Source organism: Oryctolagus cuniculus, chromosome 12, assembly GCF_964237555.1.
Source record: "Oryctolagus cuniculus chromosome 12, mOryCun1.1, whole genome shotgun sequence".
NCBI lineage: Eukaryota > Metazoa > Chordata > Mammalia > Lagomorpha > Leporidae > Oryctolagus > Oryctolagus cuniculus.
Window position 1 is genome coordinate 8,495,011 of NC_091443.1, and position 23,983 is coordinate 8,518,993.

At 53.4% G+C, this 23,983-nt stretch overlaps 1 protein-coding gene across 3 annotated transcripts in view; it reads right to left on the bottom strand.

The window, feature by feature from the left end:
- IGF1R (insulin like growth factor 1 receptor) overlaps window positions 1-23,983 on the bottom strand; it is a 248,852-nt gene that overhangs the window by 32,670 nt on the left and 192,199 nt on the right. For all 3 annotated transcript variants that reach the window (XM_008248786.3, XM_017337784.3, XM_017337786.3), the window contains exons 3-6: window positions 13,656-13,968; window positions 8,939-9,087; window positions 6,609-6,753; window positions 1,423-1,637 (exon numbers count right to left, since the gene is read on the bottom strand). In XM_008248786.3, the coding sequence (XP_008247008.1) occupies window positions 1,423-1,637; window positions 6,609-6,753; window positions 8,939-9,087; window positions 13,656-13,968 (822 nt within the window). The remainder of the gene's footprint in view (window positions 1-1,422; window positions 1,638-6,608; window positions 6,754-8,938; window positions 9,088-13,655; window positions 13,969-23,983) is intronic.

The following is a 23,983-nucleotide window of genomic DNA, read 5'->3' on the forward strand; positions in this document are numbered from 1 at the left end:
CGACCTGAGAATGCCCTGGTAGCCCTGCCTGTGCTAGGGTCTGAGCAGGGGGCAGGCAGGGGCTCTGGACACACCCTCCAGCTCCGGGGCCCGATTCTTCCCTCTGCGACCCCTCCGTGCAGTCCCAGTGACCGCCAGGTGAGGAGTCCAGACACCAGTGAAGCAAGCCGCAGCCCACTGCTAGCTATGTCACAGAGCCACCCCGAGCGTGCGCAGGTGCGAACGCCTGCTCGGGCCTACGACGCTTCTCTAACTCCCTTCCCTTGCCTTCCGGGAAGTCCAGCGGGAAGGGAAGATTTACTTTTATGGCCCCATCCAGCCAAACAGAGCCCCAGTTTTTTTTAAAGATTTCTTTTTTATTTATTTGAAAAGCAGAGTTACAGAGAGAGAGTTCTTCCATCTACTGGTTCACTCCCCAAATGGCCACAATGGCCAGAGCTGGGCCAGACTGAAACCAGGAGCCAGGAGGGTCATCTGGGTCTCCCATGTGGGTGCAGCAGTCCAAGGACTTGGGCCATCTTCCTCTGCTTTTACAGGCATGCCAGCAGGGAGCTGGGTCAGAAGTGGAGCAGCCAGGGCTCAAACCTGTGCCCATTGGGATTCCGGCATCACGGGAGGCAGCTTAACCTGTTGTACCACAATACCAGCCCCTGGAGCCCTATTTTTAAAAGCAGTTTTCTGGGGACTGGCATTGTGGCATAACAGCTTAAGCTGCTGCCTGAAATGTTCCACTTCCAATTCAGCTCCTTGCTAACGTGCCTGAGAAAGCAGCAGAGGATGGCCCAAGCGCTTGGGCCCCTGCAACCCACATGGGAGACCCAGACGAAGCTCTTGGCTTCAGCATGGCCCAGCCCCGGCTGTTGTGGACATTTGGGGAGTGAACCAGCGGATGGAAGATCTCTCTCTCTCTCTCTCTCCCTATAACCCTGCCTTTCAAATAAATAAGTAAAATAAATCTCTCAAAAAAAAGCAGTCTTCTATACAGGATTAGATGAGAAGTGCATGACTCTAACTCTGATAAGAGAGCTTAAAGTCAAAGTTTCCAATTAAATTGCTGAAAATTTAAAAAGTGGTATCAATTCTGGACTGTGGGCTCACTCCATCTTTTCTGTGTTGGGGTGGGGGTGGGGCAGAGGCCGAGCCCACGGGGGGCTGTGGGGATTGAGGGCAGAGCTCAGGCGCGCACTGGGATGGACAGTACGGGCTCATTTTTTAAAAGGCCCTCGCTTCGTGTGAGGAGACAGGAGGCGCTGGGGCTCCCGAGCACCTGTTTAAATGCAAGTGAGAACAGTTCACGAGCCTCTGGGGTGCTCACAGGGAAACTGGCCCGCACACAGGGGTCACTGCTGCCACCATCAGCCGTGGCCGGGATGGGGGCGGGGTCCAAGTTCCCCAGGCAGGGGAGGGCCTGCGGCCACTCACAGGAGGCTCTCTCCCCGTTGTTCCTGGTGTTTATGTCGCCCTTGCTCTGGCGTCCTTTCGTCCCCGTCACGTCCTCCATGCGGTAAATTTCCGACACACACAGTTTGGGGTTGAAGGCGAAGTACATCTTCCCAGCTTTGATGGTCAGGTTGCGGTGGTCCCAGTCCCAGAGCTGCTGCAAGTTCTGGTTGTCCAGGACGTAGAAGGAGTAGTTCCTGGAAGCACAGAGCCCGCCATTAGTGCACCTGTCCCGGCCCACGGTCCGTCTTAGCCAGAGGGCCCCATCTCGTGCGGTCCTCCCCATCATGTGACGCCACTACGGCATTTCCTTTGCCAATAAGAGGTTGTGCTGTTAACCCTGAGTGCTATCAGCATCGGCAATGGCATGAGTCAAGGACACCACCTGGACATCCTTCGGAGGGTAACTAACTTCATGACCTCCACTGCTCACGAATGACCCTCCCCACACGGGGAGGCGCTCCTCGGACCACTCCCTACAAATGCCTTTGGTTATGTGCTCGGAGCTGGGTACCTACAGTGAGGCTGAAAGCGGCCCTCGGGGGAGCAGACACGCTTGGCTGCCCAACCGGAGCGGCTAACATCTTGCTGTAGCGTCTCCCGTCAGCCTTGGGAATAAATCCTGCCCATGTCCAGCGAGCAGCACAGCACACAATGGGAGGGGAGACAGACACAGGGCGACCAGCCATGAGCTTTATCCCACCTCCCCCACACTCATCTCTGACTTCAGGCTTCAAGCCTTGGAGAAGGTGTGGGGGAGAAGTGGTCCCGGGCAGGCAGCCCCCAGGGCCTCCCATGAGGCAGCAGGATTTAGTGTCCAGGTTCAGCCTGTACAGAGTTCAGCAGATCGGGGCAGGCTGAGAATCTGCATTTCAGGATTTAGTGTCCAGGTTCAGCCTGTACAGAGTTCAGCAGATCGGGGCAGGCTGAGAATCTGCATTTCCCACTCGTGCCAAGTTGCAGGCCCACACAGGGGGAACCACTGATCTAACAGAAGAGCTTCCATGAGGTGCTGGGGGCCCCAGGCCCACTAGGCCCAATGTGGCACCTGCTCCAGGAAGGGGACACACAAGCAGTAGGTCCACGGGGACAGCAGCATGGGAAACGTATCCCTGGATACCCCAGGATCAGGAGGAACCCCTCTCCAGGGAGGTGAGACAGCAGGTGGCCACAGCTTAGAGAAGGATCCCCGTGGCTGCCTGCCAGCTCCCCAGGGGAGCCAGAGAGAGGCCTAAGTCATAGTTGGCGGCTGAGTCTGCCACCCCTGGAACTGGAATTGTTTCTCTCTTCCGGTTCTCCAGCCTCAGTTCCTTCCTGGGGCTCATTCAGAGCTTGACGACTGGCCGGGGCTTTTGTTTCTAAGACACACTCCTAGACCCAGCACACGATCACAGAGAAGGAAGGAGCAGAGCCCTCTCTCCGCCGACCAGGGCCAGACAGAACTCGATCTCCACTGTGCACGGAGGCTGCCTCGCCCAGGCAGCTCTCTGTAGCTGCTGAGCGTCTTCACCACACCTGCACGGAGACCTAAATCCTCAGTCGGAGCCGCACACAGGGTGAAGCACAAAGCACGCGCACAACACCCTCCCCACGGAATCCACAGGGTGTTCAGACCAGGAGAGGGTCCAGGCACAGCCCCAGGACCCAAAATGCCAGGGTTGAGCCACACAGCAAGGCAGGTCCTTCAGTGCTGTTTGTAGCCCCATTTACGAACTCCCACAAGCAGGGGTGTGGACAGGTGACACCTGAGCTCCCTCTCGGTTTCGAGAGCCCATGACCCCACTGCTCAGTCGCATAGCCTGAAGCCCAAGCCCTTCCCAGCACTGGACTCCATGGGAATCCCGACCCCACAGGGATTCCAAAGGCAGTGCCTCTGAAACCCACCCTGAGGTTGGAACACTTTCACGGCCACCAAAGCAGCCCCAGAAACAGGGGCCACCCATGCTTTCCTTCCAGTAAGGGCTCATTCCTGGTCACGCACGTGTGGCCTCGGACTGTGACCCCAGACCTGGTACGTGCAACGTGACGGGGGTGGTGCCCAGGGCAGTCCTGGCTCATGGCCAGATGCACCTGCCACCCCCAGGGGCAGGTCCCACACGAGTCTTCCTTCTACCCGCCAGGCTGCAGAGGTCGGGGAACTCAGGCGGGCTTGGACTGAAGCAGATGTCCTACCAGAGGCCTACACTTGCTCACAGGACACGTCCGAGTCGGGTCCCAAGGGGAATGAGCATCAGCGGTGCCCCTGGTGCCCCTGGCTGCTGCCGGGTACCTGAGTGAGCCTCACGGGACAGAACCTCCCTGGTGGGGAAGGGGTCTTCGGGCCGGGAGCAAAGGCCAACAAATCAGGTCTAACTCCATTTAACCCATGATGAGGCCTCTCTTTTTCTTAGATTTATTTTTATTCATTTGAGAGAGCAAGAAAGGGAGACAGACAGACAGAAATATCTTCCATCAGCTGGTTCACTCCCCAAATGAACACAATAGCAGGGGCTGGGCCAGGCTGATGCCTGGAGCCAGTAACTCCATCCACGTCTCCCACATGGGTGGCAGGGGCCCAAGGACTTGGACCATCTTCTGCTAAGGCGAATTACCAGGGAGCTGGATTGGAAGTGGAGCAGCCAGTGCTCCGATACGGGATGCTGGCGCCAGAGGTGGCAGCTTAACCCACTGGGCCATGACGCCAGCCCCGGTACATCTTTTCATAACTAATTTTGCTTGCAGGAAACAGGACCACACGGGAAACACCTTCCAAACAAAACCGTCTTCTGCTCACGGGAGGAAGCGTGAATCACTGATGAGGAATTTGACAAATGAATGGCAGGCACGCTGAGAGTCTGTGTATTTGATTAATTGCTTTGAAAAGTGAGATTATCTTTTTCTTACAGTAAACACAAACATTTTTTTACAACACTGAGAACACTGGGAGCCAGGATACCAATATCAATAAAACCCAGGCATTATGAAGCCTGTGGAAGCTAAGGAGAAATAAAAATAAAACCCTCATCAAAATAATAATCAAGCCGTTCGCGAGCTGCCTGTCAACACTGCTCCTGTTTTTCCAACTCCAGCTCGAGGCTCAGACTGCACCCTACACCCCACCGGCGATGAGGTGAGAGTAAGACGTGGGGGAAAGGCAGGGACCTGTCGGCACATCTTCAAAACACGCCCCCGCCGAAGCAAACGGCTCTTTCCGGAAATCGTCGGTAAACGTGATTTCCCGGCTGCCCCGAGATCTCTGCCTTGACAGTCAGAATATTTTTAAGAAATTAAGTTCCCTGTTTGTTTTCCTTCGGCTCCCACAGGCTCCGTGCTGCCCGAGTTTTATTGATATTGGTGTCTGGGCTCTTGGCCTTCTCAATGTTGCAAAAAATGTTTGTTTCCATACTTGGGTAGGCCTCATCAACCAGGCTGTAGACAAACCGGGGTGGCCGGAACGGCTGCTTATCTCGGAGAACGCGATGCCTGGTGTGTGGCATACACCGGCCTGTGCTAGGGGTGGCGGCCACCTCAGGGCTGCCTTACCTCCACGTGGTAGGTTCCACGACCTCCCCATGCAAGAGGGGTGGGGAGCAAGGCTGGGACAGTGCTGGGGATGTGAGCTGGACAGAGAAGACGGCCCCAGGCCCGGGTTCAGGAGCCTGGAGATGGGGTCCGAGCCTCATCGCCACTGCCTACTAAGGAAGCACTGCACTTAGCCTCTCCCAGGCTGCAGGTCTGTAGCTGCAAACGGAGGTGTCTTCCTGCTCTCTGGCCCCGAGGCCACAGGGGAGAGGATGCTGTGAGCTCTGAAGCACCTCACAAAGTGGCGGGAAGACCTGTTCTGCTCTCTGAAGTGTCTGCTTCCCCGGAACAAAGTCACAGCGAGAGGAAAGGCCTGTGCCTTGAACGCCGGGACCCGGCCCGAGGTCTGCGGCCTGCGGGGGTGGGAAGGGACACTCCCTCCTTGCTGGCCCTTGCTGGCATATTGGGAAAAAGAATTTGCAAACACGTGACCAGCTTCCAGCTCAGTTCTCAGACGAGAAACTGCTTCTGGCTGTCTCTGGAGGGCATCAGACCCTGGCACACGGACGCTGTCTGGCGGCAAAGCCAAGGCCGCTGATCCGGGACCTGGTCTCTGGCAGCTGCTCCCTCCCACTCACCTGCAATCAGACTGGCTGATCCCAGGTTCAGCACCCACACCCAGTGTTTACACCGACCGCAGGGGTACAGGTACAGGTGGGACTGGGCACCACACGGGATAAAAAAAAATTTCTATTTTTTCTTCCAGGTTGCTTTACTGAAGTCAAGTTTACCTGCCAAAAAATTCACCCATCCTGTGCGATCAGTTGTGTGAGCTTTGGTTAATCTATGAAGCTGTCCAACCGTCATCACCACCCGGTTTCAAAACATTTCTGTCACCCTAAGGGCCCCCTCTTCTGCTGGCACCGTCTCTCCACGCCTACCTCCAGCCATCACTGCGCTGCTGTCTGTCTGCATGGTTTCGCTGTTTCTAGAAACCACATATTAACAGACTCATGCAAAGCCTATGGCTCTTTTTTTTTTTTTTTTCCCTTAGCCTAATGTTTCTGAGGAAAGCAGTGCCCCATTCTGCTAAATCTATCTGTTCATTTGCTGATGGACATTGGGATCTTCCAATGGCATTTTTTGGGGGCAGGGAGGGGTGGGTATGAGGAACAATGCTGCTATGGGCACTCAATACAAGTCTTGCGAGGGCATGTTTTCCTCTTGGGTAGACACTGGGTAGATCCTGCGCCTGCTGGGTCACATGGCTAAGTGTGTATCCTTAAGTGTCTGGGCAGTGTTAGCTTTGTGCAGTCATCTTTCCGTGGTGGAGCCCAGCGTCCTGAGGGAGCCCAGGGCCGTGCAGATGACCCTGCTGGGGTTCAGCACTTCAGATGGGCGGCTGTCACTCCTGGCAGGAACAGCTGCTACTGCGGCCTCGGCTGAGGGTTCACAACCCGGGAAGAACGAAACGTCTCTGTTTTCCAGAACAGCAACACCCAAGGGTGGAGAACCCTGACTCCACACAAGCCCTGGGCCTGCACTCAACGCCGTGGGCTCTTCCTGCCTTCTCTTTACCAAGGGCGGGCTCTCACCTGCGTGGCGGCGAGTCTGCCATCAGGCCCCTCAGCCACAGAAGGACGGCGCAGGACACCCAGAGCACTCACCCTTCCAGCTGCTCCTCCCCTAGGATCTGGCGGAGGTTCTTCAGGAAGGACAAGGAGACCAAGGCGTGCGAGTGGCTGATCTTCACGTAGCCCGTCACCACCTCAATGAGCCCCATGAAGTTCTCCAGCTCCGAGGCAATGTTATCTGTGTGGGGAGGACACTGGGTCAGCGGGCGCTCGCTTCCCACAAGGGTGACCAACTTGGGTTCTTAGAAACATGTGTGGGGTGCAGTGTAGGGGGGCTCCTGGCACAGGACCAGCACTTCCCGCAGCAAAATTCCCCACTTCCCTGAGCTCGGCTTTCAACAGCCACCCCCGGGACGAGGCCTCCCGGGCGGGGAAGGGAGGTCTCCGGGCGGCTGGGGCTGCATCCCCACGCTGACGAGCAGCAGGTCGGATCATAAATCCTGCACTGCCGATTGCTGACACAGGGAGGGAGCATCTTCCAATATGCTCTGCCGACAGACAGCACCGCCTCCACGGCACCAGGGCTCGGCCAGAGAGAGCAGAGCGGCTTCAGGGTCTCGCTAGGAGGTACCTATGTTACACTTCCAGTTCCTGAGATACGGGATCTATGGTTCAGATCCCGCCTCATTCAACTTGGAGGAAAACACCAGAATGTCAGCAATGGCTGACTGCAGGTAGGTTTTTAAAAACCCATTTTGAAGGTTTCTGTAATTAATTTCATAGCAAGAAAATAGTTGAACAAAACAGCTGCCAGTACAGAAGTAGAAACCACATGGTATGTACACAGCGGATTTCCTGTCATTTTGTTTCACTTACCTGTTTCTCGTAAAAGTAAAAAAAAAAAAAAAATAGACTTCAGTTTAACATAGGCCAACATTATAATACGGACTATGAAGAATTCACAGTGGTTCAATGACTGGGATTTTCCTGTGACTGCTTTATGGAGGTTTATTTAATAACAGACCCTATTTTGCTTTGAATTGATAAAAATAAAAGAAGGCCAGTTTCTTGGAGGGTAAGACTCCCTCTAAATTTAATGTGGACTTTCGTCACTTTCCAAAAATTAAAAGGAAACTCCAGCTGGGAAGACACGAGTCTGCTCACGGTTATGGCTCAAGGAAAAGGGGATGAATTCAAACGCGGTACAGGAAGCATGCCTGCCACTCAGGGCCAGGAATCTCCTTCCCAACGAGGTGTCCTGTCTCCTTAAATCCAGCCCACGGCTTTCTGGAAGATACAGTTCACCATCACGCGTGACGCATGCTACTCTTACGCCGGTGACACTTCTCCATGAGTCTAATTCATGGGTCGAATGGTGATCTTCTAGACAAGATGAGCAAAGGGTTTGCGTACTTAGAAGCTGTGTTCTGGGGACACGTTAGTAAAGGAATGTGCTGAGAGCATAGGGGACCCAAGGTCGGCAGGCGCACGAGGGCAAGGCAGTCGCAGCTGCAGGAACAGTGAATTCCAATGTGGAGGCTGGGGCGTGCCCCCAAAACAGCGAATAACAACCCCACAAGAACTAAGCAAAAATCTTTTCTCTGCTGTTTCTAAACCTGTAAGGACACAGTCCACTCAGTCCGTAAATAGCAAGGAAAAGTCAAATCACAGAACACTCACCCCACCACCACCAAACTTAAAAAAAAACAAAAAAACAAAAAAACAAAAACAAAAACAAACCTAACAAAAGGATTTACAAGACAGAAATTCCTTTCCTCTTCCAGGTCCGGTCTCCTTACTGTCCTATCCCGGCTTATTAAATGATCAGGACCTCGGCCACGCGGCCCTGGTAGCACGGGCGCCATTGCCAGAATCCTTGTGGACTAAAGATCGGAAGTGACAGCACGCAGGACAGGCTGTGCAAATGCGGCTTCACCAGGAACACCACCTTCTGCACATCCAGGGTTACGCACACGCCGACACATGGTTGTGTCTCTGGGCTCTCAGCAGTACATGGGAGATCGACCAACTCTTCTGGACTTTATAACAGTTTGATGCGCTATATACAAAACACGTCCTTTCGCTTGGGCTCCTCCATGTATCTGATAACCCAACCTCAAGGCAGGGCATGTGGGTGGAGCTGTGGGGTACGGAGGCCTAGCTCTGAGCCATCTGCCTCTCTCAGGGCTCCTGTGTGCAGCGCCAGGCTTGTCCTGGGCAAGACGTGACCAACAGAAAGATGACCTTTACACGAAGCAACACTGTTCCTGTCAACCTGCTTTTATCTCCGAGGGAGACTCATTGGAGAGACAAGCGGCAGGGAGCTTACACACGGTTGCTGGTTTTCATTTTGACACAGAGGAAGAACACCCATAAAAGACAGCCTAGAGACCCAGCCCGCTTCCGGCAGAGGGGATACTCACTGCCTCGTCGGATGTTAATGAGCAGATTCCCCTTGAAGATGGTGCAGCCTTGGAGCATTTGAGCAGAATTAACAGAATCAATGGTCTTTGTTTTCTTGTCTTCCTCACAGACCTTGGGGCACGGACCTTCACAGGGAATGCAGAACATGCTGTGGAAGACAAAGAATCCACACACACACACACACACACAGAAAGAACACGGAGGATGTGAGTCTGTCTCCTTGCATTAAAAATCATCACTGCACGTTTAGCACGCACTGCGAGAAGCAACTGCTCGGACGCGTTCGAGCGATGGCGCGGTATCTCATCCCCAAGCCCACCCAGCCGCTCAGACTGCAGCCGAGAGGAGAAGGTGCCTGCAGAGGACGAGCGTGCTGCTTGTTTCCAGACAAAACACCGCTCCATCCTGGAGGCTTGTGCGCATCCCGGGCTGCCGGCTGGTGGGCCAGCTGGCTCCATGTGGGAGTCCCAGCCTCGCAGAGGGAGCTCTGGGGGCTGTGGGGACACAGCCGCTCTCTGAGGGCCTGGCCCTTGCCTGCACACCTGCAGCAGGAGCTGGGAGAGCTGACAGGGGTGGCAGTGTCTCTGCCACTCACAGGAACCTGGCTCCTGCCGTGGGAGGCCCAGGGAAGCCCACTGAGGGATTCCAACAGGCACGCGGCTCTGCGCGGATCCGTACGTCCCGCTCCAGCACTACCGAAACGCCTCCCTGACAGTGTTTTGCAGAAACATGTAAATTGATCCAAATGTTGTTTTTGCTGCATATGCAATAAAAAGCAAGGCGGAGTTTCCATTACTTTGTACTGAGTTCCTATTGCAAACGCTATCCTGAGTGTGACACAAAGCAGTGTTAGGTGGCTCCTCTCCCGCCTGCCCACCACCACTCAGGAGCAGCAGGCAGCCTGCTGGCCCAGCAGCCGAACCTTTGGGATCCACGGCTATATACAGAACTGGGGTCAGAAAGCCGGGTTGATTCCAAACAAGATAAATGATGGAACCTTCTGGGGTGTCTGTGGGGCAGCCTGGTAAGTCAGCCAGCCACGAGAGCTGCTTGACCGTTCTTAAATGATCTTTTCCATTTCCGAAAGTAAAAGCATCAAGAAAACAGTCTGAGTTAGAGCTCTTTATATTAGAGTCCTCCCTGCTCCTCAAATGTGTTTTATTAAGGATTTGTTTTTATTATTTATTTGAAAGGCAGAGAGAGTAACACAGGGAGAGAGAGACAGACAGTCGTCTTCCATCAGCCACTTCACTCCACCGATGGCTGCAATGGCTGGGGCTGGGTCAGGCTGACGCCAGGAGCCAAAGCTCCAACAGGTCTCCCACACGGGTGGCAGGGACCCAAGGACTCAGGCCATCTTCTGCTGCTGATTAGAAGTGGAGTGGCTGGGACTCGAACCGGCATTCTGATATGGGATGCCAGCTTCAGAGGCAGTAGCTTAACCCACAGGACCACAGCACCAGCCCCTGGGAATCTTATTTTCTATTTAAGAGAGAGATGCAGGGTTATTCTGTTTAGAAGCTTAAACAGAATTTCTCTGTATATTCCTTTTTCCTTTTGGATGAATAAGGACCCAGGCTTCCACAGGGTCCTGCAGGAACCCGACCCAGGGCAGAGGGGCTCAGCTGCACACTCAGCATCGTTACTTCTCGCACAGGGAGCAGCTTTCATTCAGCATGCTCTGTCTGCCTTCCCTTGTTTCTCATTTATGGACTTCTTATTTATTTGTATTTATTTGAGAGACTGAGTGGCAGAGCAAGAGAGAGAGAAACATGGACATACAGAGCCCCCCCATCCACTGGCTACTCCCCAAATGCCCACAACTGCTGGGGCTGGGCCAGACCAAAGCCAGGAACTCCATCCAGGTCTCCCACATGGGTGGCAGGGACCCGACCACTTGGGTCATCACCTGCTGCCTCCCAGAGTGTGCATTAGCAGGAAGCTGGGATGAGGATCGTAGCCAGGACTCAAGCCCAGGCGCTCTGAGACGGGAGGTGGGCATCCTCACTAGCGTGCAACCGCTGTGCCACACGCCGCCTCTCTTGTTTCTTAATTACTCAGATGCCGCAGAATCTCGTGCGGCTTCCATTTTTAAACCCTTTGCATCTTGAAATAGCTGTAGGTTCACAAAGTTGCAGAGATGGTACAGAGACCTCAGGCACCCTTCACCTGATTTCCTCCCGTGGTCACCACATCTAACGTGATGATCTTGCCCTAGGAAAACCAGGAAATGAACACTGCCACAGCGTGTGCGCGGCCCTGTGCCATCGCATCGCCGTGCAGGTCTGCGTGACCCCAAGGCAGGCAAGACACTGCCACAAAGATCGCCCTCGTGCTCCCTACCCAGGCATGGGCACCTCCGCACCCAGAATTCCCAACTCCTGGCAACCACTGAACTGTCCTCCTTGTCTATCATCCTGTCATTTGGAGACTGTTACATAAGTGGAATTATACAGTAGGTGACCTTTAGCGATCAGCTTTTTTTTTTTTCACACAGCATAATGTCCTTGAGACCCAGCCAAGTGTGTGTTTTGATGGTTTGTTCCTTTTTCTTGCTGAGCAATAGTCCACGGTGTGGGTGCACAGTTTGCTTCGTCACTTACCCACCACAGAGCATCTCAGTGCTCCACATTGTGGCCACTACAAAGGAAGTTGCTATAGGAATAAAAGCGTACATGATTTTGGGTCGACATTTAGCATTTTCATTTCTCTTGGACAAATGTCCAGGATTGCAAGGCAGCTGCATGTTTAGTTCCCCTCCATCTTTTAATCAAACAGGAATTTCTGACACAGACACACACATGCACACGTACACACTGACAAAATGTCTAGGGATCACCTGGCTCTGAAACACCTGTTTTCCTAAGGGAGTGTTCTAAGCACGTGGTATATATTTAAGCGTCCTCAAATCCACCCTAGTATTACAAGTACTAAACATATATGTTTAAAGTGAGTGTTAAATCGGCCTCAAAGGCTAGGAGAGGGGGATTTATTATTTCTTGTTGGAGTTTTATCTTAAAATGGAAAAAGTGGGGCTGGTGCTGTGGCATAGCGGGTTAAGCCACCACCTACAGCGCCAGCAACCCATGTGGGCACCAGCCGGAGTCCCAGCTGCTCCACTTCCAATCCAGCTCCCTGCTAATGCCCCTGGGAAAGCAGTGGAAGATGGCCCAAGTCCTTGGGCCCCTGTACCCGCTGGGAGACCTGGAAGAAGCACCTGGCTTTGGATCTGCCCAGCTCCAGCTTGCAGCCATTTGGGGAGTGAACCAGTGGATGGAAGATTCTCTCTCTCTCTCTGCCTCCACCTCTCCCTCTCTGTAACACCACTTTTCAAATAAATAAATAAATCTTTAAAAAAAAAAAAACAATAAAATGAAATGGAAAGGGTGTATGTGTACTTGTGAACAGACGGCCAGGCTTGGTTCTTCGAGGAATGCACTGAAGACCAAAGGCGCTGCCCACCACCCTGGCTGCTGCAGGACAACCGCCCCACGCTGAGCCCCCAGACCACCTGCCCTGGCCCTCCCCTCCAGCTCCAGGAGGAAGGGGAAGTGAGAACTGGGGCTGAGCCTCCCCTGGGTGCCAGACTTGGCCCTAGGGCCCAAGGTGGGCCTTGGTAAAGCCCCATTTATCTTCTAAGACTGCCGGTACAATGAAGGCAGAAGACGGCAGACGTAATTTTAGGTGGAATCTGTACACTTTACGGCTCATTCCAGTTCTTGGCCCAGTATCATCTCAAAGCCTTCCACACGTTCTGTTTCCTGTGACAGTGTTCACAGAAATTAGAACCAGCAGAAAGCTGCCTGACGTGCAATACTTCCAAAGAATGCAAGTTTTGTTTTCTATTTGGAAGTGAGCCTACGAGAGGAGCGACGTCTCCAAACACCACGTTGCAAACAGCCCCTCTCCACGGAGAACTGCTTCCTGTTGTTTGCAGAAGTGGTACTGAGAATCGGAGTTCCCTTTTCCAACGCTCTGTCCTATTTGCAGAATAGAGTTACTTTGAAGACCCCAGCGGCAGAAGGGCCCCTGGTGCCAACAATGATGGAGGCACTGGGCCCAGGACAACAGAACGACCCTCTAAGTTCTCTGCCCACTCCAGGGGAGGCGACAGCAGCCCTAGACCTCGACTCTTCTGTCGCGTCCACAGTGGAGGTCACCACACCAGCGCCTCTTCTGTAGAAGCCTAGGACAGTCCCCAGCAGTCCCGTGGGCACACACAGACGCTGGTGCCTGTTCTCAGGCGCCCCTTTCTGGGTGAAGTCTCGCATCCATGAAGACAAAGGAGGGAGCACAGAAAAGTGTGGGGGGGGGTGGAGCTGAAGGGTGTGAGGGGGCAGAGGTGCTCCCACTTGAAAGTCACTGTGTGTGCCCTGAGCCCACACTGAGAGGTGGCAGCCGCTTGGTGCCAGCACAGCCTTGTCTCCTCGCACCCCTGGCACTCCCAGAGCCTGCACTGGGGGAGCGTGGAGCAGCACCGGGTAGACAGGCTTCACCTACAGTCCCAGCTCCGCACACGCACAGCACATGAACCCCGCAAGCCAGGTCCTCAATCTCAAGTGTGTGCGTGTGTGTGTGTATGTGGGGGGATGCACAGAAACATGCCACTCGCTCCCAGAGTCTCATCAAGAATCCAGGTTCCACCAGCCCTCTACAACGGACCCACCCGAGGGTCCCCCGGCCGTGCGTGCCCTCGGGGGCCGTGGGACCACTCACCTCTGGCTGCCGTTGCGGATGAAGCCCGACGGGCACTCCTGCATGCACTCGCCGTCGTGGATGACAAAGCCCTCGGAGTCGCCGCCATCGGCATTGGGGATGTTGGCGCAGAAGTCGCGGTCCACGCAGCGCCAGCCCTCGAATCGGTAGGTGTTGGGCGGGCAGGCGGGCACGCAGACGCCGGAGAAATAGTAGTGGCGGCAGGCGACGCAGGCCGTGTCGTCGTCAGGCGCGTGGCAGCTGCCCAGGCACTCGGGGTGGCAGCATTCGTTGTTCTCGGTGCACGCCCGCTTCCCGCACGCGCTGGGGCACACTGCGAGGACAAAGGGGAGAGGGCTGTGAGATGGCGTGGGGGACCCGCGGCCTCCAGCATCCTGCTGGGTCACCTGGGGGCTCCCACAGCACTGGAAGGCTCCCTGGGGAGAAAGCCACATGAGGCTGCAGGGAGCCCCACCACCGCGAGGGGGCGCCTCGCCTGGTCTGGGTCCAGTCCTCAGCCCTGGCACCCTGACCTCTCCCTTTCCATCTGTAGGTGGGATTGACACTATCCAATGAGAAGGCTGCCTAGGCGCAGGTGACCCTGGGGAAGCCCCAGACCAGTACTTCCACAAGCACCGTGCTTTGATCTTTCTGGATTCCAAGTCAGTCCCTCAATGAAAACCCCTGAAAGCCTTACTGTGCACAAATGCCTGCTTATTATGGTTAGACTACAACAGCAAGGTGGCACCATTCGGGTCTGCAGAATAGCTTTCGCAAAGCGGGTCTCTTGTACCCTGTCAAAAGTTTGCCCCAGCCCAGCAAGGATAGAAAGTTCACCCCGAGTGGTAACCTAGCAGGTCACCGAGAAACCACCCCGGGTCACGCACAAGAACGCAGAGGGATGGACAGGCCCTCTGAGACCAGAGGCCAGAAGACGTCAGGAACCACCTCCTGCAAGCCCCTCCTTGCTCAAGTTAAATGAAACCAGTGTCTAGAATCCACAAATCCACAATTTACATCCAAAACAGATGAGCTGGCGGTTATTTCCATAATGATGCTGCAACGATCACACTCCACGGGCTGTTAGCCTTACTCGTAAATAAAATATAAATCAACAAAACAGGAAGTCTGGTTTGCATTATACACGGCCTATTTTCCTTCAGTAGGAAAACAATACAAAATTATTTAAATGTGTATATTTTATATTCTGGCATGCAATATTGAGTGAAGATTCTATTATTTGTGTTTTCTCATAATAAAAATGTGTGCTCAAAAACAATCAGAAATTACAGCTAGGAAAGAACACAACGAACACGGAAGCCCACCTGCCCATAAAAGGACCTTTATAAATAGCTTGAGGACCCCCAACCCAGGTCCTTTCTTATGCACGTGCAAGGGCATATAAACACAGATAACTAGTAACACAGGCTAAGCTATTCTGAAAGCATTTTATTTATTTTTTTCTCAGCATAATAGACTGAGTTCCACCATCATTAAACAGCAGCACCACATCCCCTTGCAGGGTGTCCATCATCTGGTGCGCCTGTCGCCCACTCTGGGTACCTCCTTTAGCCTCAACTTTTTATTATTACAGTCAGTGCCGCAGTCTCCACGAGCACCCTTCATATTTCATCAGGATCAATGCCCAGAATTGATCCGGCTGACTCAAGCTGTCCTCAGGAAAGATCGTACCAATAGACACACCTACTAGCTGCATCCAAGAGTTCCTGTTTCACTTCAAAGGGTGAATTTAGAAACAGGTATCAGAACTTGGGCATTCAAGTCCAAAGAAAGCAAACCAACTCTCCTGATGCTGCCAAGCTGAAGGGGACTCGCAGCTTTCTCCTTTGAAATAATCCTTTAGCACAAACAACAGGTTGCCTTCCACTAGGCATCGGCCTTATCCTTTGTGGTAATTTTTATTTGGGTGTGTTAAGAGCCAGCGAGATACTAGTTACCAGCCGCTTGGCAAAAAGGGACCAGCGAGATGTCAGCAAGCTTTAGGACTGGAATCTCCTGAAAGACTCCCTAAAACAGAGAGGGCCTCGCTTCTGCCTCCTGCTGGCTGGAATGCAGACTAACACGTGGGTGCTCCAACAGCCCTGTGGGATCACAAGGTGACCCACTAGGAATGTTGGAGCAAGGTGGAATGACCTGGTCCCCAGGAGTGTGGAGCCACGGGGGAACCCTGGACTGCTCCCCTCCAGACTTCTCCGCAGACAGAGTTTTAGGCCATTTGTCACATGGAAGCAACCCCAACTGAGACACAGCTTCAGAACTATCAGGGAAGAAGAAAACAATTCCTGTTGGATTGTGTCGCTTCCTTCCGCGGAATTCTCTCGCGACTGCTTCTGCCTGCTTCTCAGAACTAACCTACACAAGAATACTGAGCAGCTGACTCCCCGTGATCACACAGGAAAGCTTACGTGTGGAGCTCCGCAAGCGTGCAGCTGCATTTACTACCTACCGAAGTGACTGTCTTAAGGAGAACACAAACCTGAATTTGCAAGGCTCACATATTTACAGAACACACATACACACACTCTTCTCATCAAAACTCTCCCTTAAAGACATCTCATTATCAAATGGGTTAAATGATTTCTTAATTTCACGTAGTAACTTATGGAAGTCACTTCAAGGGTAAGATCTAAAGAAATCTTGAAATTACATATCCTGATTTCGAGTGTTTGGGACAACAGAATTAAGTCCGTCTGTCCTTTGGTTTTCTGTCCATGCAGAACTGTTGACTGGGCGTGTGCTGCACCTGCTCGCCAGGCAGTCCCTGTCCTCCAGGGATGGACGACACACCACGTGGGACAGGACTGAGTGCAGGTGCTGGTGTAGCCCAGGCTCTGAGCTCCAGAGAAGACTGTGCAGTGATGAGGCTGGAGATGAAAGCAGGAAGATGAGAGGAATAAAGAACATTGCAGATGGAGTCTCACGTAACACAAGTGGGCTGCTGCAAGCTCACCAGGTATCACACGGATCCGAGAAGTTCAACAAACCAAACACACAAACGAGGTTCAGGGTCGCCTTCCAACAGGTGCCAGCAGTGGTGTACACACACACACAGCCTGCTCGGAGCCCTGGATTCCCAGAGCTGGCTCTGTGCTGGGCCAGCACCATCCGGCTTTGTGAGCAGAGGAGAGAGGGGAGCTACCCCGCGATCTCACTATCACTGAGACTAAGGTAGACCAGTATCCCCTTGCAGCGTCCTCTTTTCCTCACGTACAATTTCAAGAAAACGTGACATAAAATGAGAAACAAGAGACATTAAGATCAATTAGTTACTCGAGTGGTAATAAACACTGGGGAGCATTTAAAAAAGAAAACAGAAAAATGCCCCCACAAATGTGCTTGCCATGGATCGCACCCCGATATAAACGTCGCACTTTTGCAGGATGAAAATGAACAAAGACACCTCACCCAGTGCCCGCATTTCACATCTCACATCCCTCGGGACAGAGGCCAGCGCAGTGTCCACTGCGGCCTCCCCGTGGGGTCAGTCGGTCGCTGCCGCAACAAGCCACAGTGTGGGGAGCTGCACTGGTTTTCGCGGTGGGTGCAGCTTCAGAAGGAATTCCAGCGAAGCTGCCACAAGGTGAAGGGACCTGAAGCTATGCACAGTCTGTGGGGAGTGAGGGTGGGGCGTGATGGGGAGGAGGACACTTCCGATGAGTGGTGGCCCCGGGGATGGAAGCTGGGGGTCCCCCTTGCTGAGACACACAGTGAGCGTTCTGGGGAACCAGTGGAGAGGTCTGGGATCACACATCCTGCAGCCGGCCCCACAGGACTGCCTTAAATTCTGCCTCATCTCAATGTATATAAATACTATTAGTGTTCAGGACTGCTTAGAGATTTCTTGAAAAGCCCCAGGCGGTGAGTCAAGCCAGCAGATGACAAAACTTTACACTGAGTGCAGTACCAACTCCCCAACCATGGCGCCACGGGGGAGAGGGAGGGAACCCCTTCTCTAGCATCCGCGAGGAGGGGGCACGTGGAGCACTTCAACTTCTAAATACTAAGAGGAACACGGAGTCTACCGTACAGTAACAGATAACAGAGGGAAAGCGAATTGATTTTGTCCAGGAGATGTTGCCAGTCCTTGCAATTCTGACAATGGCCCACAATAAAAACAACAACAACAAAATGCCTATCTAAATTGCTGGGAAAGCAAACAACATGTCCCACACTGACCACGAAAAAGACTGGCCTGGGGTCACAATCACATAAAACACAGCGCTGCATTTAAAAGCTCATTCTCTTCATTTTTGGGGACAGGAAAAAACCTCCCATACATCAGCCTTTACCCCTCTTCCACCCCAGGGTCCTTGCAGTTATTAAAGTCTTTCTAGGTTTTTTTTTTATTATTATTATTTTTATTCTTGCCCGTAAATTCTTTAACGAGCTTCAGCTACAGGAAACTGTTTTTTAAATGTGCACGATACTAACGTGTCCTGGTGGAAGAGCAGAGAGGAGGCAGCCCCCTCAGGAGAAATGCAGGAAGGGCTCTCGGCCACAGAATTCCTCACCACGCAGTTTCATCCCAGATCATTCCTGCAGGACGGAACTAGCTCGGGGATGCTCCAATCAGGTGAAGTTCTCAATCAACACCCAGGGCGGTTTAGGGACATCTTCGCTACTCTGGTTGCCCTAAGATCCACGTGCCCCAGAGAAGGAGGGAGACAGCCTCAGGCTCCGAGATCCAGCGCTGCTAACGCCAGGAAAGTGGATTTCGGCCGCCAGGGGGCATCAGAGAGACACAGATCTTAGCTTCTCTTGCCTTGCAAGGAAAGGAACTGAATCCTCAGACCACAGGGAGGGGCAGTGGGGAAGGAGATGGGGAAGGGAGGGGGGTTTCTGGCCTGGTCAGTGGATCCAAGGGTCGGCCCCTCCTCCCCTCAGCGAGGCCCCAGGCAGTCGGAGGAGAGGGAGTGAGAGAGGCTCCAGGTGACCTTCACAGCCTGGCCCCAGGCTGGGTCCTGCAGGCTCAGGGACTCAGCCTGGCCCTGCTGGGGCTCACAGCCTGAGTCCTCCCCACCCCCACCGGGGGAGGACCGAGAAGGGCAAGCAAAAGGCTGAGTAGGGCAGTTGCCCAGGGAAGGGACTTCCAGGCCAGAGCCTGACAAGTGAGCAGGAGCTGGCAGGTGCCTGGGAATGGTGGCAGAGCCACTGGGGAGAGTGGGCCGAGGAACCGGGGGAGAGAGGAAAACTCAGAGCAACTGGACAGAGGCAGGGGAGCTGGGGGCGGGGGGCAGCACCTGGGACTCCACCAGCAGGGGTGCGGACTACCTTGGGAGAACAGGGACCATTCTGAGCAGCGGTCCACATTAGCCGGCAGCCATCTCTCCTGGCAGTGGCAATGGCCCAGATCAAGGGGGCGGCAGCACAGATGGCGGACGTGGTGCCGTGGTGCCTGGGAAAGACACACTTTGAGGAGGGTTTCTTTCTTTTTTTTTTTTTTTCCCCGTACAGAAGGATCAGTTCCGTGTGGGATGTGTTGTTTCCGTGCAGCCACCCAAGGGAAAATGCCCGGCCCGCGGCCGCACCAATGCCATCAGGAGCGGTCAGGGCCGCAAGTCAGGGCCAGGGTCACGGTGGGTGGGGAGACGGAGACTGCAAGGAAGTGGGACTTCAGGCCTGGTTTCCAGCCTTCCCCGCCCCCTCCCCACAGACACACAGTACAGGAGAAGGACAACAAGGCACACTGGTCGTGAGGGCCTAGGGACAAAGAGGCTAACTCAGGTTGACCCTGCTGCTTTCTCTTTGTAATCAGCCACACAGAGAGAAGGTCACACTGCTGCTTACCCAGGAAGGTACACAGACCCCCTGCCGTCCGGCTGAAAGCTGTAGTTTGGACAGAGGGTAGGACACCATCCCTAGGAGCCGGCATCGGGTGCAGAGATGCCCGGGGGCCCAAGGCGGGCCCAGGTAAGGACAGCTGTCCAGGGCGGGACTGTGTCCACTCGGCTTGGCGGGTGTGCTAGGATGCCCTCGGCTGGTACGGTAATCAATCTCCTCTCGTGCATACCTCCGCCCACCCCATCACCCAGGATACTGCTCTGATTCGAATGCGTGCTCTTCAAGTCCACGTATGGAAATCTGGTTGCCACTGAGATGGTATCTCAGGGTGGGGACTCCAACTAGACTTCACATGTTGATGGTATTTGACAGTGGGGTCTTTGGGAAGCAACTAGGGTTAGAAGAACAGGGGGCCCAGGATGGGGTTGGTGGCTTTATTGGGGACCACGCTGGCACCCATGCTCTAACTGTGGGACGCCACCAGGTGACAACGGGGCAGCTAGAGGTCCGGTACCAGGCGCTGGGACTTCCCCGCCTCCAGGAGGCTGAGCCGTAAATCCCTTTTCTCTATAAACCACTCAGCCCCAGGTATTTTGTTACAGCAGCAGAAAACAGACCAAGCCCGATCTCTTTCAAAGGCAGTAGAGCAATGGAGACGCCACACAGGCTTTCCAGGCTCAGAGAGAGCTGCTGTATCTCACTCCAGCTTATCACTGTGATGTTCTTGACATAAACCTGCTGGAACAGACAAGCAGGATTCCTAGGAAATGCTTAGCTCCACAAAGTCAAATGCAAATGACACACACACTTACATGTGTGCACATGCAAACATATATACACTGTTCATGTGTGTGTGTGTGTGTGCTTACGGCCCTGCCTCACCCTAATTACCTCCCAAAGGCCCCACCTTCAAAAACCAAGAGGGCAACACGCACTGCTCACCACACCACTCCCATCGCTTGTGAGGCGGCACCGGGTTCCGGGACTGCTTCATAGCACGCAGAAGCAGGCAGTCATGTGCCAGGAGCACCTGGGGCCATGAGATCTGCCTGGGCCAGTCTCGCATCAGCTCAAAACCCTGCTCTGTAAAACCCAGGTGACCCATCGGGCTATGTTCAGGGACATCAAATTAGAGAAAGCCCTGCTCCACTGCCCGGTAGCACCAATCCTAAGTTCCTCCACGCACCAGCAGGGATCTTCCAGGACCAAGCAGACTGCGGGAGTCACTCTGACCTTGAAGATGCCTCGTGTCAACATACTCATGTGAATCTAGGACTCCTATGTGAGTGCGATTGACACTATACACTGAATGCTGCCCATATGCCTGCTAGAGTAAGCGTTTTATATATGTTATTTCTCTCACACACACTTGTCCCCAACAATTACCCAAGGTCCATTGTCACCATCCTTACCTGTCAACGGTCATATGGAAGGAACTGAGAGCCTAAACAGCTTGTCTGGGACGGGCAACTATAAAGACACAAACCTGAGCTCCTCACCCTGGTCTCCCTGACCGTGGCCGGAAGCTGCTGCCCACACGACTGGAGCTGGCCACTGCTCCAGCGCCTCCCCGCTGTCTAAGCAAAGCACCCCGGGAGCTCCTCACATCCTACTCTTCCCTGTAAGCCTGCACCCCTTAGGAAGAGCAAAGCCATGAGCCTGCTTAAAGACTGTGTGAGGACAAAACCTGACGGACACACACTCTGGGAGAGCCGGGCACCTGAGGGACAATACGGAGACAATGTGCACTGCGAGCTTGCTTTATTGATTGGGTTATGGCAAATGGAAGCCTCAGGAACATTTCTGAGCACAAACCTGCACGGCTGGGTCTAGTTAGGGTTTGCAGCCAGGGCCACGGCTCAGCTGTGGTCCTGGAGTAGCAGAGCAGCCCCTCTAGGGGAGGCCCTGGGTCCTGCAGCACACCCTAAAGAGCTCATGTACCTACACGCAAGTGTCGTGCTCCCTGGAAGCCAACCAGACCCAGGAAGGCTCAACTCAACGGCCCCCAGGGCCAGTTCCACCCCGACAAGTCTGCCTAAAGCAATTAGGTAGTGAGAGTTCATTCTCTTCGTCCACGCATACAGCTCAGCTGGACCACAACCTCTGCCATGCAGGAGAAGGAAAAGCCCAACAGCCATGCCCTCACCTCGGCTGAGCACACAATCCAGGCTGACAGCAACGTCTGAGGGCCAGGCGGGGGCTCGCTCTTTGAGACAGAAGGTAAGCCACAAGGTGGGGCTGCGGACTGTCACTGTGAGCATTTCACTAATGACCAAAAGAAACAGTTGTCTACCTACCGACAATGCCCATTGGGTCCATTTCAATCTCAGGAACTAACAAGCAGAGCTGAGCAGAGCATTGACAAAGTAGAAAACAAACAAATACACGTGGCAAAAAGGGCAACCAAGAAACCAGAGGGAGGCGAGTTACAAAGAGCATCGTCATTACAGAGACTTGGGAGCTAAACGCTAAGAGTAGGACAGAGAGGCCGTCGGTGCAGAAGGCAATGCAGGGACCATAGGAAGGTGAGAGGCTGAGGGGCAGGCGGCTCAGACCTCCTGCAGGCTGGTGGACGCAGGAGGCGACGGGTCCTTCCTCCCTTCAGACATGTTTTAGAAAAGCTATGAGCTACAGTTTATCCACGGAAAGTGTACAATGGCTTTTAATATATACACAGAATAGTACAAACTCTCACAATCTTAACATATTTTCATCATGGGGGCTGGCACTGTAGTGCAGTAGGTTAAGCCTCCATCTTCAGCACTGGCATCCTAAAGGGCGCTGGTCCCTGTCCCAGCTGCTCCACTTCCAGTCCAGCTCCCTGCTGGCCTGGGAAAGCAGTGGAAGATGGCCCAAGTGCTTGGGCCCCTGCACGCATGTGGGAGACTTGAAAGAAGCTCCTGGCTCCTGGCTTTGGATCAGCTCAGCTCTGGCCATTGTGGCCATTTGGGAAGTGAACCAGCAGATGGAAGACCTTTCTCTCCCTCTCTCTGATTGCCCCTCTCTCTGTAACTCTGCCTCTCAAATAAATAAATAAATCTTTTTTTAAAAAAAGAATATTTTCATTAGCCCAAAGGACACCCCTGTGCCTGCAGCCATTCCCCTATCCCTCCATAACCCCAGGCACCCACAGATCTCCTTCCTGCCTGATGCATCTGGCTTTCTGGACCCTGGCCTTTCACAGGGACGCGGTGGTGCGGCAGGTGGTCTTTGGGTCTGGCTTCCTTGCCCTCAGCATATGGTTTCCACACTGCACCCTTGGTGCAGCTTTTATCAGTATTTCATTCCTTTTCATTTTCATTCATAAGTTTTGACTTGCATGAACCACGCCATAGGGAATCAGCCCTGTAAGACTGTGAATCAACAGGTAATGACAAAGTCACAGGTGCGCCTGGCGACAGTTGCTGAGAGGGGCTTAGGATCCCCAACTCTATGTACATTCTAGATTTACTGTAAAGGAAGAAGGATTTGATAACCCTATCACACTGTCTAAATTGTGTGCTATCCTTTGCTATCAGGGAAAAAAGAGTCACAGGCCCTAACCTGTGAAGGCAAGGTCACAGCTGCACGACCCTCCTCTCTTAGCACCAGCTGCACTGAGAAGAACACGCCACAGAGACAGACGAAAGCTGTGAGCTCCGCAGGAACAGCCCAGGAGGGCGTCCTGCGTCACAGTAACAGGAAGCAAGGTAACACAGGTGGGCAGCGGGCATGGGGGGGGGGGCGCAGGATGGGCAGAATCACTCTGCTCCTAAACTGGAAGGTCTGAAAGGCAGGAAGTTTGTATACCTTAAAATGTTTAAAAAACACAGTATGTTACGACAGGACATGAAGAACATCTACTGCTTTGACTATTATTTTATACAACAAAATAGTCTTATAAAAATGATTTTTCTCTGTCACTCCCTCTCACTGTCTGTAACTCTACCTCTCAAATAAATAAGTAAACTCTTTTAAAAAAGTCTTTTGTACTTTACAATTTTCCAAATGTTCTTTTAAATCCTACATTCAGGGCCAGTGCTGTGGCGTAGCAGGTTATGTCTGTGACACGGGCATCCTGTAGGAGTGCTGGCTCCAGTCAGTCTCGGCTGCTTTGCTTCAGATCCAGCTCCCTGCCAACGCGCTGGGAAAGCAGTGGACGACATTCCAAGCACCTGGGCCCCTGCACCCATGTGGGAGACCGAGATGGAGTGCCTGGTTCCTGGCTTCACCCTGGCCCATCCCTGACCGTTGTAGTCATCTGGGGAGTGAAGCAGCAAATGCAAGACCCGCCCCCCATTTCTCTCTTTCTTATAATTCTGCCTTTCAAGTAAATAAATACACCTTTCTTAAAAAGGTCTTCACATTCAAATTCCAACAAAAGTTTGGGACAAACAGACAAGTTTGCATGTGGAAAAAAAATTAATCAAAGATGAGGAGGGTACACAGGGTGGCATCCAGGCAGGAAGCAACGTGCTGCAGCGGTCAGCATGGGCCACCACTCATGACTCAGCCCGTCCCTCTGCACTGTTTTGGAGTCTTTCTCCAAAGACAGGAGAGTCCCCGGG